A 15,735-nucleotide genomic window follows, 5' to 3' on the forward strand; every position below is an offset into this window, starting at 1 on the left:
AATTCCCGCTCAGCACACCCTGGTAGTGCTTCTACCTGCGTTGCAGTGCAGGTAGCCAGTGCAGACTTTGCATTTCAGCGCAGACAGCTAGTGGAGCCTCTGAATTGATCCTGAATTGACTTGTTTTTGAGCAGTTTCTGGTGGAGAACTTCTGTGAATTGCTGTGGTTTGTTAGCCTTGTTCCTCTAGGGGTAGGAACAACATGTTTAGGGACTTTGGATCCCTTAGATTATGGACATTTCATGCTTATAGCTGTAAGGCACAAAAATGTCTATAACAGAGGCAGAGAAGCCTAAAGTTCTAGAGATGGCGATGAGGGTGTTGGTAGAGATATTCCAACAGAAAACATTACATTTCCCTTTGTTTAAAATGTTGCCTGTAGCTTCACAATATTCATCCAGTACTTCCTTGAACCTTAAGGCGGATCGGGCTGAGGCAGCCCCTAGCAGGAGAGTATCATCGGCAAATAGAGCATGGTTTACATTTTTAACCCCTTTGGCAATGTTGAGCCCCATGATCTCTTGATCAACCAGCTTCTGATCTAAATAGAAGCTCAGGACAGAAACATGGAGGACAAAAAGAAGCGGGGAAAGGGGACAACCCTGCCTGAGTCCTCTTGATGCTTTGAAAAAGTTTGCTGCTCTCCCGTTCACCAAGGGAGCGATCCAAGGATTGGCAATACAAGCTCGAATCCAATTGATAAAATTCATTCCAAAGCCAAATTTTTGCATGACTTCCCAAAGAAAACTAAGTCTGACTCGATCAAAAGCATATGCAAAGTCTAGTTTGATTACCATACCTTTCTCTTTGCGTTGTAGGCTTGAATGAATCGCCTCTTGAACTAGGATGAAGTTGTCTGCAATCGGTCTCCCTTGAAAAAATCCGCCTTGATTCTCCAGAATGATGGTTGGGAGGATAACTTTTAGCCTATTGGCGATCACCTTTGTGATTAATTTATATCCAATGTTGCAAAGAGAGATGGGACGGAACCTATTGAAAGCCTTAGCGCTCTTTTCCTTGGGGATGAGGGAAAGGAAGGGAGAATTGGTGTTGCCCCCTATTTTCTAGCAATTTTGAGATTTCAAGATCATTTTGTAGAGGTCTTTTTCCACAATCTACCAATAGGATTGGAGGAATCTTGCGGTGAAGCCATCTAGGCCTGGGGTTTGTCGGGCTCCATGTCAAAGAGAGCATCCTTTATTTCTTTTATAGTGATCTTTGCTTCAAGATGCTGATTCATTGTGGGGGAGATCTTAGTAGGGACCGCCCCCAAGAATTTGGAGTTTGGGTCCATCACTCCTTCTTCACTATAAAGTTTTTTAAAGTGAGTGAAAGCTGCTTTCTTGATGCTCCCGAAATCCTTATGGATAGAGTTCCCTTCCTTAATTTCTACAATAGAGTTGAAGCTCTTTCTAGCTTGGGCTTGTTTGTGGAAGAAGGCGGAATTTCTGTCTCCCGCTTTAAGCCATAGACTCCGAGACTTTTGTCTCCAATATTCTTCCTCCGAGAGGCAAGCTTTATGGAAATTTTGTTGAAGATCGGCCTCCTTATCTAATACATCTCTAGTGATTTCTGCATCTTCATTTTGGGCATGATGCTGATCAAGTCTGTCTTGGGCCAATTTTCTCTCTATTGCAGGGTTGGGGAGGGATTTGGCCCATGATTTTAGGACAACTTTTAGTCTTCTAAGCTTTTCCTCCCAGATGTAGAAGGGGGAGTCCTTCACCGCATTTTCCAACAATCTTGAACCAAGTTCAGAAACTCAGGATTCTTGACCCAAAGTGGACTGAACCTGAAAGGAATAGGGCCAAGATCATTATGATTCAGAATCTCAAGCTTAACAGGCTTGTGATATGAAACAATGCAAGGGAGGATGTGCATTTTGGACTCGAGACCAAGCAAAAGAAAGGAACTCTGCACCAGAAATTTATCAAGTCTTGCAGCAATGTGACCGGGGCCTATTCTTTTGTTAGACCAGGTGTACTTACCATTGGAAGGAGAGATGTCAAGAAAATCCCAGTCCTGCATGAGATCCTCCACCCACTCCCTTGTTGGATCCCTTATGATACTGCCTCCTCGCTTTTCCTCTGCATGCAAGGTGAGATTTAGATCTCCAGCAACTATGACGTTTTCCAAATTCTCTGATTCCGACAGTTGCCTGATGGAGTCCCAACAGGCCCTTTTCTCCCCTGCATTTACTGGGACATAGACATTGAAGAGACAAAATGCCTCCCTCGAGTCCACGTGCTGTAGCTTCAGAAACAACCAATGGGTATTGAGGATCTCTGTAACCAACAAATACTTGGATTTATTCTAGAGAGAGCCCAACCCCCCAGAGGCTCCCCATGCTGAGATGGCTTGACCTCTGCCTTCCTTCCAATTTTTTTTACTGATTTGGAGAAACTTGTTGTCCTCCATTTTTGTCTCCTGAATTAGAATAATATATGGGTCTTCTATTCTTATAATACTTCTCATTACTTCTTCTTTCACTCTACTCCCCATTCCTCTGCAGTTCAAGGAGACTATCTTCATCATTTATTTTTATGTTGATGGGCCCCCTTGGAACCCTGTGCCTGATTTCTTGTCACCTTTGGATTTTTAGCAAGGAGTTTCTCCAGAGTGGGTTGACTACCCTGAAGCTTGTCTTTGTAGGTTTCCTGTTCTCTCTTTTCTCTAGCAGATTTGCGGCCCCGTGACGATCTTCTGACCGATGTTTGCGAATCTCCTATTTCCCCTTCCTCCTCTGATTCCTCCGAGACTTGTTCCTCCTCGTTGGCTTCTGCTTGTTTTTCCTTATGTCTTTCAGTAACACTTTCTCCTGGCCTTGATCCTGCTGAGGTCCCTTTATCTTGGGTTTTATCTTGCATTTCCTCTTCCTGTGGAACCTCTTCTGCAGAGCTTAAGATCTCGTACCTGTTTTCTTGGCTTTTCTGTGGAGGTCCATTTTGGGCAGAGGCCGGCTGAGGGCCTTGGCCGTTTGGGGCCCCAATTTTCTTGTGAGAGGTCTTTGTCCTCTTAACTTGATTCCAACCGTCCTCCTTCCCTTTCTCTGCTTCTCCTTTGTTCGGGCACCCTCTAGCAAAATGGCCGTAGATGTGCCATTAACGACACTTGAATGGGAGCTGCTCGTAATCCAGCTTTTGCACATGCGTCCAGCTGCGAATATTTATTTTAATGGCCTCCAGAAGTCCCACCTATAAGTCGACCTCCACACACATCCGAGCGCAGTCATATTGATCCTTGTTGTTTGCCCTGTCGATGAATTTTCCCAGGGCATTGCCTATGTGCTTGAGGGAATCCCAGTTTCAATAGTGAACTAGCAGGTTTGGGAGTCGGACCCAGATAGGGATTGCCATTAGAACATCCACGGCAGGATCGAAGTTTGGGGTCCATTTATTGAGGTGGAGGCCTGGGGGTCCCATGAAATAGGGACCATTCCTGAAAATCAAGTCTTTATCCTCCTTTGTGTTGAATTCGAACAGGAAGTAGCATCTTCCTAGGAAGTATGAAGTTACACTGTTCTTGACAAGCCAGATCTTCGTCGATTTTGGAGAGGGCCAAAGGCCCGTGAACTGACCCACCAGGGCTCGATCTACCAGGGATAAGGCGACCTAGATCGGGCCCTCAGGAGGAAGGGTGACCTCTGGTACATCCTCAAGCTTTTTGACAAACTTGGCAGCTTCTGACTTCTTCTTCTTAGGCAAAGAAGCTAGCAGAGAGTTGAACGCATCTTCTGCGACAGGGGGACGAGGCGGTGAAGGAGAAAGAGGCGATCCTTGGGTCTCTTCTCGCATAGCAAGCAGATCTGATCAAAGACTCCTACTAGCCCTAGCTGCGTGCAAAGCAGTAACACAACAGCTTGATCCAAGGGATTGATCCACAAGCTTAAAAATTTAATGAAGCTTAAACACACACACACACACACACATATATATATACATATACATATAACATAATTTAATGTAAATTAAAAAATTATTATAAATGATTTTAAATTATAACGATCCACATTCAATTATTTCCTTACATTCCTTTTTAAACTAAACTCTAGGATTTCATTAAAAAAATAAAATTATGAGACTCTATCCATAAATATAGAGGAAAGAGAAAGAACCCAAATACCTTTATATAAGAGCAATATTGCTTTCTCTAGTTTAACAACACACAACATTATATACTTATCTAGTTTCATCATAGATACATAAGCAAAGTTTCAAAATATAGTGCTAGTATGCCACAAAAAGTATCGCCCTTCTCCATTGACGAGAAGTAACATAATGAAGTATAAATTGCAAACAAGACTTGGCATCATCTACCAAAGCGAAGTGTATCTCCGTAACCATATATTTCACAATCTCAGAGCATAAACCAAATAACCATAGTGTCAGTGGTCCTCAGAATAAATAGGAAGTAGCCATAATGTGCCCAAAGCCATAAAAAGACCCACCACTGAGAAATTCATAATGTATAGGCACCCACAAGAACATATCAACTGCAAAAAAAGAAGAAGCAACAGTGCCGGTGGTCCATATAACAAGTTCAAATTAGCCACAATGCACCCACAGCCATAGAAAGATCAACTGCCAAGAAATTCATAACACGGAGGAGCCTGCATGAACAAAGGGTTATGTAACATAAACACACGTAACCATATCCAATTGCAGGTAAAGCACATGAGTTTCAAAAACATAACAACGAGAGTCGTAATTGAGTATTTTGAGAATTCGAAAAATGATCCACAATAGTCATTTTTGTGTCGACGTTTCAAGTCTATAATAAGACTCGTCATCACGACAAATCCATAGAGAAGAGCAAGGATGAAGGGTAATAACTAGAAATTGCCCCAAAAGGTGCAAAGAGAGGTCGATAGAATTGTCAAATCGGAATTGTTGAATTGAAAAAGTTGTATTTTGGTTTTAAATAATAATTGTTGTATTAGGTTTAGGTTGTTTGGAGTGTTTGTGTTAAGTTGATAATACACAATCAAAATAATAATTGAAATATTGAGACGATGAAAGTCTCATAGTTTTTCTATACATAACAAACAAGTCGTGGTGTAACATGCACACTTTTCTTATCAATGAGAAATGAGATCATCTTGTCACCTACAATATAAGATGTGACGACTATTCAAATAATGGTTCTTATATTGCCAACAATAGAAACTTTTATAGTTCTACATCATCTAATGGAAGGGCAAATGCATGGATCTTTTGTATAAACTCTCTAGTATGGTATTCATCTAATGTTTTACACTATAACCAAAGCGAAGTGTATCTCCGTAACCATATATTTCACAATCTCAGAGCATAAACCAAATAACCATAGTGTCAGTGGTCCTCAGAATAAATAGGAAGTAGCCATAATGTGCCCAAAGCCATAAAAAGACCCACCACTGAGAAATTCATAATGTATAGGCACCCACAAGAACATATCAACTGCAAAAAAAAAATAGCAACAGTGCCGGTGGTCCATATAACAAGTTCAAATTAGCCACAATGCACCCACAGCCATAGAAAGATCAACCACCAAGAAATTCATAACACGGAGGAGCCTGCATGAACAAAGGGTTATCTAACATAAACACACGTAACCATATCCAATTGCAGGTAAAGCACATGAGTTTCAAAAACATAACAACGAGAATCGTAATTGAGTATTTTGAGAATTCGAAAAATGATCCACAATAGTCATTTTTGTGTCGACGTTTCAAGTCTATAACAAGACTCGTCGTCACGACAAATCCATAGAGAAGAGCAAGGATGAAGGGTAATAACTAGCAATTTCCCCAAAAGGTGCAAAGAGAGGTCGATAAAATTGTTAAATCGGAATTGTTGAATTGAAAAAGTTGTATTTTGGTTTTAAATAATAATTGTTGTATTAGGTTTAGGTTGTTTGGAGTGTTTGTGTTAAGTTGATAATACACAATCAAAATAATAATTGAAATATTGAGACGATGAAAGTCTCATAGTTTTTCTATACATAACAAACAAGTCGTGGTGTAACATGCACACTTTTCTTATCAATGAGAAATGAGATCATCTTGTCACCTACAATATAAGATGTGACAACTATTCAAATAATGGTTCTTATATTGCCAACAATAGAAACTTTTATAATTCTACATCATCTAATGGACGGGCAAATGCATGGAGCTTTTGTATAAACTCTCTAGTATGGTATTCACCTAATGTTTTACACTATCAACAAATAATTTGCCACTTCAAAGGTAAGTGGAACATATTTCCACTCATAAGCAAATACACCCTTATTCTTTACAATTATGGATAAGCAACATTGATGGGTATCATTTGGAAATCATGACCCATAAACAAAAATAAAAAATAAAAAATTAGTGTTCAACCAAAAAAATCTGACCCATAACTCATTTTTTTAATCCAAATTAAATACTTTTGAAAGATCCTTGCCACAAATCAAAGAGTGCTTTTTATTGGTGTTGGGTTTTGAAAAACATTTAATTCATTAGAAATATAATTTGATATTATAATGCTAATTCTTACAATTTAATTAAAATCAAATGCAAAAACAAAGTATCTCATTACAAACATTTTTCCTTCCAACTTTTAGCCAATTATATTATGTCATAAAAACATGTGAGTAAACCCTTCACCAATATTAGTGCCCCCCATTAAACTGACAACACGAGTGCCTTGATGGTTTGTCCTTCAAATTCGCTTCCCCACTCTGGGATTGTAAGCCATCGCTGACTTGGTCTTCTTATGGCTTGTCCTTAACGTTCGCTTCCCCACTCTAACATCCCTCTACAGATCTAGCAGGTTTGGTATTGTGTCAATTATCCATGATCACAAAGCTTTTTACCTCTTATTCTTGTTTTATTCCTTATGCAAAGATTTAAATTATGATGGGAAATAACTAATGGAAATTATTATTATTATTATTATTTATTTATTTATTTATTTTTATTTTTAATTTTTATTTATTTTTATTTTTATTTTTATTATATATATATATATTATTTTTATTTTTATTTTATTTATTTATTTTATTTATTTTTTTTTTTTTTTTTTTTTTTTTTTTTTTTTTTATTTTTTTTTTTTTTTCAGAACGAAAAAAGCTTTATATTATATGAGAGATATAAGAGTCCAAATGGTAAATACATCTGAGATGGCCTAAAAAGGCCATTGGTCATATGAAACATATGCTCATAGGATCTGCAAGTGGGGATATCTATCAATAGATGATCAACAACATATCAAAACTAAGTTCAAAATAAGTCCTATAAACTATCATGGTTCACATATTATAGAGAGGCTATATGCAACTACATAAACAAAACATATGCAGATTTACATGAAGATCATCAGAGACTAGAAGTCCATGGATCTGGAAGGATTCTCCCTCAGAGAAAATCTCTAAATACCATAAACCTGGTGTAGATAGGAGCCCCAGTTTAGATAGTGCATCAACTTTCGAATTTTTGTCCCTACAGATGTGCCCAATAGAACATCCAACCATGCAGCCCCAGTAATAGTTTATCCTATCCCTCCAGCCAGTCAGGTGTGGCGCCAAAATATGATTTTTCCTTGTTACCGAATCGACCAAAACTTTCGAATCTCCAAAAATTGACAGCTGTTGTATATCAAGGAAGAGACAAAATTTTAAGAGACCAGCAAGTGCGATGGCTTCCGCCTTACTATTGGAGTTGGATCCTCCATTCCAGTATGTGGAGAAATGTGTGTTTTCGTTCATCATGATGATAAACCCGCATCCGCATATACCCAGCTGAGCGGCACCGTCGAAAAAAGCAACAGGGAAAGTAGTGCGATCCGATGATAGTAGATCAGAAATAATCCTTTTATGCTTTGTAGTCTTCTGTGGGAGGGCTTCCAAATTAACAGAAATCCTATCAATGATTTCCGAAACTGCTAAATTAGCGCCTTTAAAGATGTTGTGGTTGCGCCATTTCCATATGTTCCACAGGGAAAGAATACAGATCCTTCGCCATGTTTCTTTCTGTCCGCTACACCATAGAATCCATTCCTGTATTGAGTCCTGTGAGCAATGCTGAAAATCAAATTCTTTTTCTAATGCCAGCCATATCTGCTTCGTTTTTTTACATTTCAAAAATAAATGTGCATTACTTTCCCCGTCTGATCTGCATAATGTACAAATATTTGGGCCGTGCCATCCTCTTTTCATTAAATTCTCCCATGTTAAATTTCTATTGTGAAAAGCAAGCCATGAAAAAAGGATCATTTTCGATGGGCAGCCATCCTTCCAGAAAATCTGAGGAAAAACAAAGGAGCCAGGAGACTGCTGCATTATCATATGATGGTAAACCTCTTTTACAGTCACAACATTTATCTCTTTCGAAATGTTCCATGATAGGTAGTCTGAATCTCTTGTTCGGAAAATGCCGCAGTTCCGAAGACCCATCCTAATGCGAAACCATTGAAGTGCAATCTCCTGGGGCATTTGCAAATCTCCAGCATCTTTCCACATCGGGATGGGGCCTTGCCATTCAGCTATCAAACTGTCCCAGTAAAATATGCCTTTTCTGTGAAAGAAATTCAGTAAGGATTCAGGTATATTTAGTTCTTCAGCGCCGCATTTGAAACGATCCTTGCCAATAAGGATTTTACTTCCAGTTTGAAAATGCCAGATTAAATTCTTTAAGAAATACGATTCAATCCTGCGAAAACTAAGCCAGATTGGAGACCCATATGAAGCACCAATGGAACCTTTCCTGAACCAGAACAGAAAGCTCTTCCTGCCTAAGTACTTCATTCGAATCATGTGACTCCACGGACCCTCACCCTGTATAGCTCTCCATAGTGACTTGCACAGTAGAGCTTTTCCAAAAGAGCGCAAATTGGATAAGCCCCAACCTCCCATATTCTTTGGTAATGAAATACTGGCAAGTTTTATAAGATGAAATTTCCTCCTTTCAGCTTGACCCCCCCATATAAAATTAGCTGATAATCTATTCATGCTATTAATGATACTCGCCGGAAGAAGAAATAGGTGCGCCCAGTAAACTGTAAGTTGGTTTAATACTGTTTGCACTAATATTATTCTCCCCGCCAAGGAGAGGCATCTGAATTCCCATGCAGTAATCCTCCTGTAGAATCTGTCTAAGATCCAATTCCAATCAGATTTCGAGTAACCATTGGCTTTAATATGGAAGCCCAAGTACTTTATGCCACAGCTGATAGACTGCGCATTCATTCCAAACAGCTCTGATAACCATAGAACATCTTCCTGATTTAAATCATAGTGATAGATAGTAGACTTCTCCTGGTTAACTTGCAAACTCGTAGCCATTTGAAAATTTTCTATGATATCATAGAAACGCAGCCAAGTGACCCTGCAAAACATGGTGAATAAGATGATATCATCAACAAATAAATTATGTGATAAAGAAATATTTCTGCAGATTTTGAGGGGGCGCCACATATTTTCATTTACAACCTTTTTGATATGCAGGCTGAGATTATCCATCGCCAGGATAAATAACAGCGGAGAGAGAGAGCATCCTTGCCGTAGGCCCCCCTCCGCACGGAAGAAAGGGGATGGCATGCCATTGATGATGATTGCATAATCCACAGGTTCAACACATGCCATGATCCAATTGATCATATTGGATTTCAACCCTATTTTTGCAAGCAAACACTTGATGTAGCCCCAATCTAGGCAGTTGTATGCCTTCCTGAGGTTGACTTTGATAATAGCCGCTTCACATTTCTTTGAATGAATAGCATATAATGCCTCTTGTGTGCCAGCGACTGCATCATGAATATATCTCCCTTTTAGAAACCCATGCTGTTCTTTTGTTAAAAATTCTGATAAGACTCCCTTCATTCTCTCAGCTATGATCTTTGAAATGATCTTGAAGGAAATATTACACAACGATATCGGCCGAAAGTCCATGAAGGTCTGGGCATCCCCCTTTTTGGGAATGAGAGCGATATTGGTGGAGTAGAGTTGCTTGCTGATACTGCCCTTTGTTCTGGTACCTTCCACCATCTTCGACAGGTCTTCCTTGATGATGTCAAAAAAAGTATGAGAAACTCAATTGACCAGCCATCTGGACTGGGGCTCTTGTCCCTTTTGAATGATTTCATAATTGCAAGTAGTTACTCCTCAGTAACAGGCTGAAAAATCTGATCGTTTAAATCCCTATCAAACATCCTCGGAAATACTTCTATTCCCCATAATATATCCTGAAAACTGCGATTATTCACTCTTCTATATTGATTTTTGAAATATGCCACCGCCTCATTTGTAATATCTTGTTGGGAAAAAAGAAAGCCTCCCTTACCGTCACTTATTTTCCATATTGCATTTTTTTCCCTTCTTGCGTTGGCGAATCTATGGAAAAATTTAGAGTTTCGGTCGCCCTCTTTCATCCATATTGCCCTACTTTTCAACCGCCAGAAGGTTTCTTCTTGTTTCAAGATTAATAGTTTCTTTTTTTGAAGACTCTTAATACGATGTCTCATTTCATAAGACAATGAATCATAAGCCATAGATTCTGCAACAAAGTCAAGTTCCTTTTGGATATCCTGGAGTTCTTTTTTATTCACTTGCCTTTTCTGAAACTGCCATTCTTTTACAATCTTCCGGATTTCATTCATCTTATCATTGAAGGACATATGAATAGGAGTAGATTCTGTTGAAGACATCTCTTTCCACGCCTTTAATACAGTGTTATTGAAATCAGGATCCTCCAGATATTGTCTATTGAATTTAAATGGGAAGCCTTTTCTGATTCCCATAGATTTCCACCCAAGTATGATCGGCCGATGATTAGATATAAAGATATTTTCAACTGTTGAATAAGGCATGCCGAGGGATTCAATCAAGCTGACATGTATGATGAATCTGTCGATTCTCTTAGCAATGTAAGCCTTTTCATTCCTTCCATTGTCCCAAGTGGGCAGAATTTTGGGAGGGAGAATGTCAATAAAATTTTTATTTAGAAATTCATTCCTAATCCTGGCAGCAATAGGATCCGGCTTCTTACTGATGCCCCAGATTTCGTCCATGTTAAATGTGATATTTAGGTCACCTGCAATAATGATTTTCTTGCAGAATTTAAGAATAAAAAATCATTATACATATTTAAAAATCATGCACGAATATAGCAACAATATCTAGAAATAATGATATAAAATATATGAGGCAATTATCCATATTGAAATATTTACTTTTACAATGTTAAATATTATAACTTGCATTGGTCAATGTTATGACAACGTTGTTTTATCAACATTTAATGAAATGATTGATTTTATTAATAATGTCAATGTGTGAGCTTGTTATGTTGTTGGTACATACAACAACAACCATTGAACTTTCTAAATGTGATACTTATTCATGTGTCTTGTAGCCCTTGAGCAAGTGAGCATTTTTGGCTTGTGGAAAAAGGAAAAGAGTTGTTGAGGATCCCACCACAGATTGAAAATATTAAAAGAAAAATATTATTTATATTTTTCAAATTTTAATTTATGGTGGTTATCTAGAGTTTTGATATCATTTTGATTGCTAGACAAAGAAAACCATATAATAATATGATAGATAGAACTGTTACTCTATAAATCAAATTAAATCAATCAATTATTTGAAAATAAATCATTAAATAAACTCAAAATTATTAATAATTATGTTAATAGACGTTTATATTTTTTAATAGGGCTTTTAGAATTATCAATAATTATTAGGTGGGTGGTAGGGATTTAAACTCCATAGAATAATGTAGAATATTATTAGTAGTATGCACAAATAAAAATTTGAGATTTAACTCCAAAATAGATAATTTATTTTTTCATTTAAATTAAATTGATTAATTAAAGAAAATGCCACATTACCGAGAAAGTCAAATCTCTCAACCAATGAATTGATAAAAACATAAAATTTTAATATAGAAAAAAACTTAAAATTATTTATTTAATATTATACATTAAGTAAATGAATAAATATTTATAATCCAAATATAATAATATAAAATTATTAATATTACACAAATTGATAAATATTTATCATAAAAAAATAACTAACGCAAAAACAATAACCAAATAATTGCTATAGTAACCTTCCACCAAAAATAATAAAACATTTCCAAGTAAGATTACCTTTGCTCTCTTTAATTTTTATGTACCTGTCCTCTATGCAGAAAAGAAAGACTACCGGCAAACCCTGTCCGATTTCCTTGAAGCCTACTCCCTCAAGAATATAATTCTAGCAGGAGACTTCAATCTAATCCTTGACCCAAAGGAAAAAAGAGGAGGAACCAGCAACAGGGACCACTTCCTTCCCTTTGTGGAAGACATGATTCAACAATGGGATTTACTAGACTTTAAGCCTAAATCAGGGCTTTACAAATGGACAAATAACAGAGTTGGGACGGAGCACATCTCAGCCAGGTTGGACAGATTTCTACTTTAGAGCACCCTCCTCATAGAAAAGAAGATCATTTCCAAAAAAAATCTCCCAAAGCTGACTTCGGATCATAAACCCATTCTTCTTCTACTGGAAGAAGAGGAAAATTTAGGCCCAATCCCCTTCCAGTTCAGCCCTCTCTGGGTAGACAAAGAAGGGTTCACGGATATAGTCAAGAAGGCCTGGTTCACCCATGTCCCTGGATAGCCTAACTATGTGTGGGAGCAAAAGCTAAAGGCCACCAAAACAACCTTGAAAGAATGGATAAAAAATCCTACAGACCCCCCCACTAGTCATAGAAAACAGAATTTAAAGCAGCTGTTGGATCTGCAAAACATTACCTGCTCAGAAATTCAGACCGAGCAAGATCTCCAAATCAACACTCTCTGATCATTCAGAAAGGAGGAAGAATCCTTGAGGCTCAAATCACGCAATCTCTGGCTTGTGTCTGGAGACAAAAATTCAACCTTCTTTCACAAGTAAATTCGAACTCGACTTTCTAGAAACCACATTGCTGAAATCACCTCACCAGAAGGGGTTATTCTCAAAGGCACAGCTCTGATAAAAGAGGCTACAACCTCTCACTTTCAGCAGTTATACAAAGAAGAAAGTGTGAAAGATGACGAGGAATCACAAGCCTTCCTCAAGCACGTTCCAAGACTGGTTAATGAGGCGGATAACTCAATACTCCTGAAGCCCTTCACTGAAGACCAAATCAGCAATGTCATATGGAAGATGGAACCAGACAAAGCTCCAGGACCCGATGGGTTTTCCACCCATCTTTATAGAATCTACTGGGACATCATCAAGGCTGATTTGTACTGAATGATCAAAGGTTTCCTTTGTAAAGCCAAAGTGGGAGGAAGCACAAACTCCACTTTCCTAGCACTAATTCCCAAAGAAGCGAACCCAGTGGCGTTCGACCACTACAAGCCAATCTCGCTATGTAATGCGTCCTACAAAATCCTCACCAAGTTACTTGCAAATAGAATAAAGCTGTTGCTGGAAAAACTCATCTCTCCCAACCAAGGTGGGTTTGTCAAAGGTAAGCATATCCTGGACAACGTGATACTGGTGCAGGAAATCATCCACGCTGGCCATCAACACAAAGAGCAATGTATGCTCATTAAGCTGGACATGGAAAACGCCTTTGATCGAGTAAGGCACTCTTTCCTCCTCCAAGTTCTTTTTGCATTTGGTTTCAGTTCTGGTTTTATAAAATTGATCAAAGCATGTATTGGAGAACCTTGGATAGCCCCTCTAGTAAATGGCAGACCAACAAACTACTTCAAAGCTTCGAGGGGTATTAGGCAAGGTTGTCCTCTGTCCCCCTTCCTGTACATTCAGATGGCAGATTCCCTGAGCCGAAAGTTTACAGTAAAGAAGCTCAATGGGACACTTCCAAGCACAAGGGCGATAAATGGAACAACTGCAATCAATCATGCCTTATTCGCCGACGACTCTATCCTTATGGGAGGAGCCTCCATTAAAATTGCAAGGGCCTTCAATGAAGTAATCCAAAGATTCTACAGAGTCTCCAGAGCTATGGTCAACAAGAGGAAAAGCGTTGTGTATGGCTGGGCGGTAGACTAGCAAACTATTCTCAGGATCGCCCAAGCCTTGGGATTCACAGGCTACGTCTCTTGGGACAAATTCAAGTACCTAGGCCTACCTTTAACACTGGGAACCAGCAAGGCCCCTCATTGGATGGAAATTATCAGCAAAATCAAGGCAAAAATGATTGCATGGGGCGGGCAATGGCTTACCACAACCGGGAAGCTCATTCTTGTTAAATCAGTCCTCTCCTCCCTTCCTATATACCGGCCTCATTTCTTTTAGCCCCAAAAATGATCACAGAACAACTATCAGCTGATTCGAAATTTCCTATGGCAAGGAGGAAAGGGGAACAAAAAAACTCACCTTGTAAGCTGGGACATAGTGAAAAGGCCAATATCTGAAGGCATACTACAGGTAAGAGATCTCGGGCTGGCCAATCTGGTTTTGGGAGGAAAGATCCTCTCGAAAATCTTCTCAAATCAAAGACACCTTGCAAGTCAAGTTCTAATCAAAAAGTATCTGCACAGACTCTCAATAAATAATGTGGATGAAGGAGCTTCCTGCAAAGGAACCACGCTATGGAAGCTTTGCAGCCAAAGTTGGGAGTTTTTTAAAGACCATCTCTATAGAATCCCAGGAAACGGAAAAAGAATTGGGTTGTGGGAAGACAAGATCACAGCCCTCCAACCCCTAAAACGTGCCCCTGAAATTACAGATCTGTGTAATTGGCTCATCTAGAAAGGTCTTCACAAGCTTGCTGATATATGCTCTTGGGACTCCGGAGGGAATTGGAGCAATTGGGCTCTCCTTCGCCCCCTTGACTGGATGCTCCCTCAACTTCATCTCTTTCTAGCTAAGCTCTATGGTCTGGCTCCTGTGCATCTCCATTCGAGGGACAAGTGGGGCTGGGGGAAGACTGGAGCTTACTCAGCACTGCAGGGTTTTGTAGCTCTTTAAGAACATCAACCTCAGATCCACTCTATAAAGCTTTGGCAACATGTTTGGGACCCCTTTGGCCTCCCAAAAATCAATTTCTTCTACTGGACTCTCATGCACAGAAGGGTCCTCACTGGGGATAATTTAGTGAAACGTGGAATTATTGGTCCCCATAGATGCCCTCTCTACTGCATGGCACAGGAAATGATTGAACATCTATTCATCGACTGCCCCCTCACACAAGAAGTATGGATGTAAGCAATGTTGGGGCTCAATGCCCAAATTCCAACAACTATCAGTAGTCAGCCTCTTCGTCTCATGGAAAGAGCGCTATCCTCACACTCTGAAGAGAAAATCATCATGGGCTAAAATCAGGAATGCAATTCCAAAATACATCTGCTGGGGAATTTGGCTAGCTAGGAATGAAGCCATCTTCAACAACAAAGTACGATCCTCCAATGTAGTTACTACCAAAGCCAAAGCTCTACTGCTGGAAACTTACGAAAATAGACCTCATAAGTCAGAAATTTCTCTCCTCCCCAAAGAGCGCAGCCAGTTAGGTGAGTGCCTGAGGTAGGCCAACAATAAAAAGAACCCCTCCAAGCCTAGTCTCAATCCAAAATGGCGGCTTCGGATCTCTGAGTTGAACTTTCACAAGTGGTGGAAAAATCAGGGCAAATTTTGATATTCTTTAATGGAGCCTCCAAAGAAAACCCAGGCATATCAGGGGCAGGAGGAGCAATCTACTCCTCAGACAGGCACAAAAAGGACAGCTTCAGTTGGGGCCTAGGACAAAGCACTAATAACTAGGCCGCGATG

At 39.2% G+C, this 15,735-nt stretch overlaps 2 protein-coding genes across 2 annotated transcripts; both read right to left on the reverse strand.

The window, feature by feature from the left end:
* Nucleotides 1-4,539: 4,539 nt before the first annotated feature.
* LOC149184503 (uncharacterized) lies at nt 4,540-10,008 on the reverse strand. The gene is made up of 2 exons (XM_089415353.1): nt 7,403-10,008; nt 4,540-4,609 (listed from the first exon to the last, which is right to left on the reverse strand). The coding sequence occupies exons 1-2, from the start codon at nt 10,006-10,008 to the stop codon at nt 4,540-4,542; spliced, it is 2,676 nt and encodes an 891-aa protein (XP_089271479.1).
* A 110-nt stretch (nt 10,009-10,118) lies between these two features.
* On the reverse strand, nt 10,119-11,030 carry LOC149184504 (uncharacterized). Its single transcript, XM_089415354.1, has one exon. It carries the CDS (start codon nt 11,028-11,030, stop codon nt 10,119-10,121), a length of 912 nt encoding a protein of 303 aa, XP_089271480.1.
* Between the last annotated feature and the right edge of the window lie 4,705 nt (nt 11,031-15,735).

The sequence above is a fragment of the Pinus tabuliformis genome, chromosome 3_2, assembly GCF_031772625.1.
Source record: "Pinus tabuliformis cultivar Carrire ecotype Pingquan chromosome 3_2, CPIR1, whole genome shotgun sequence".
Lineage (NCBI taxonomy): Eukaryota > Viridiplantae > Streptophyta > Pinopsida > Pinales > Pinaceae > Pinus > Pinus tabuliformis.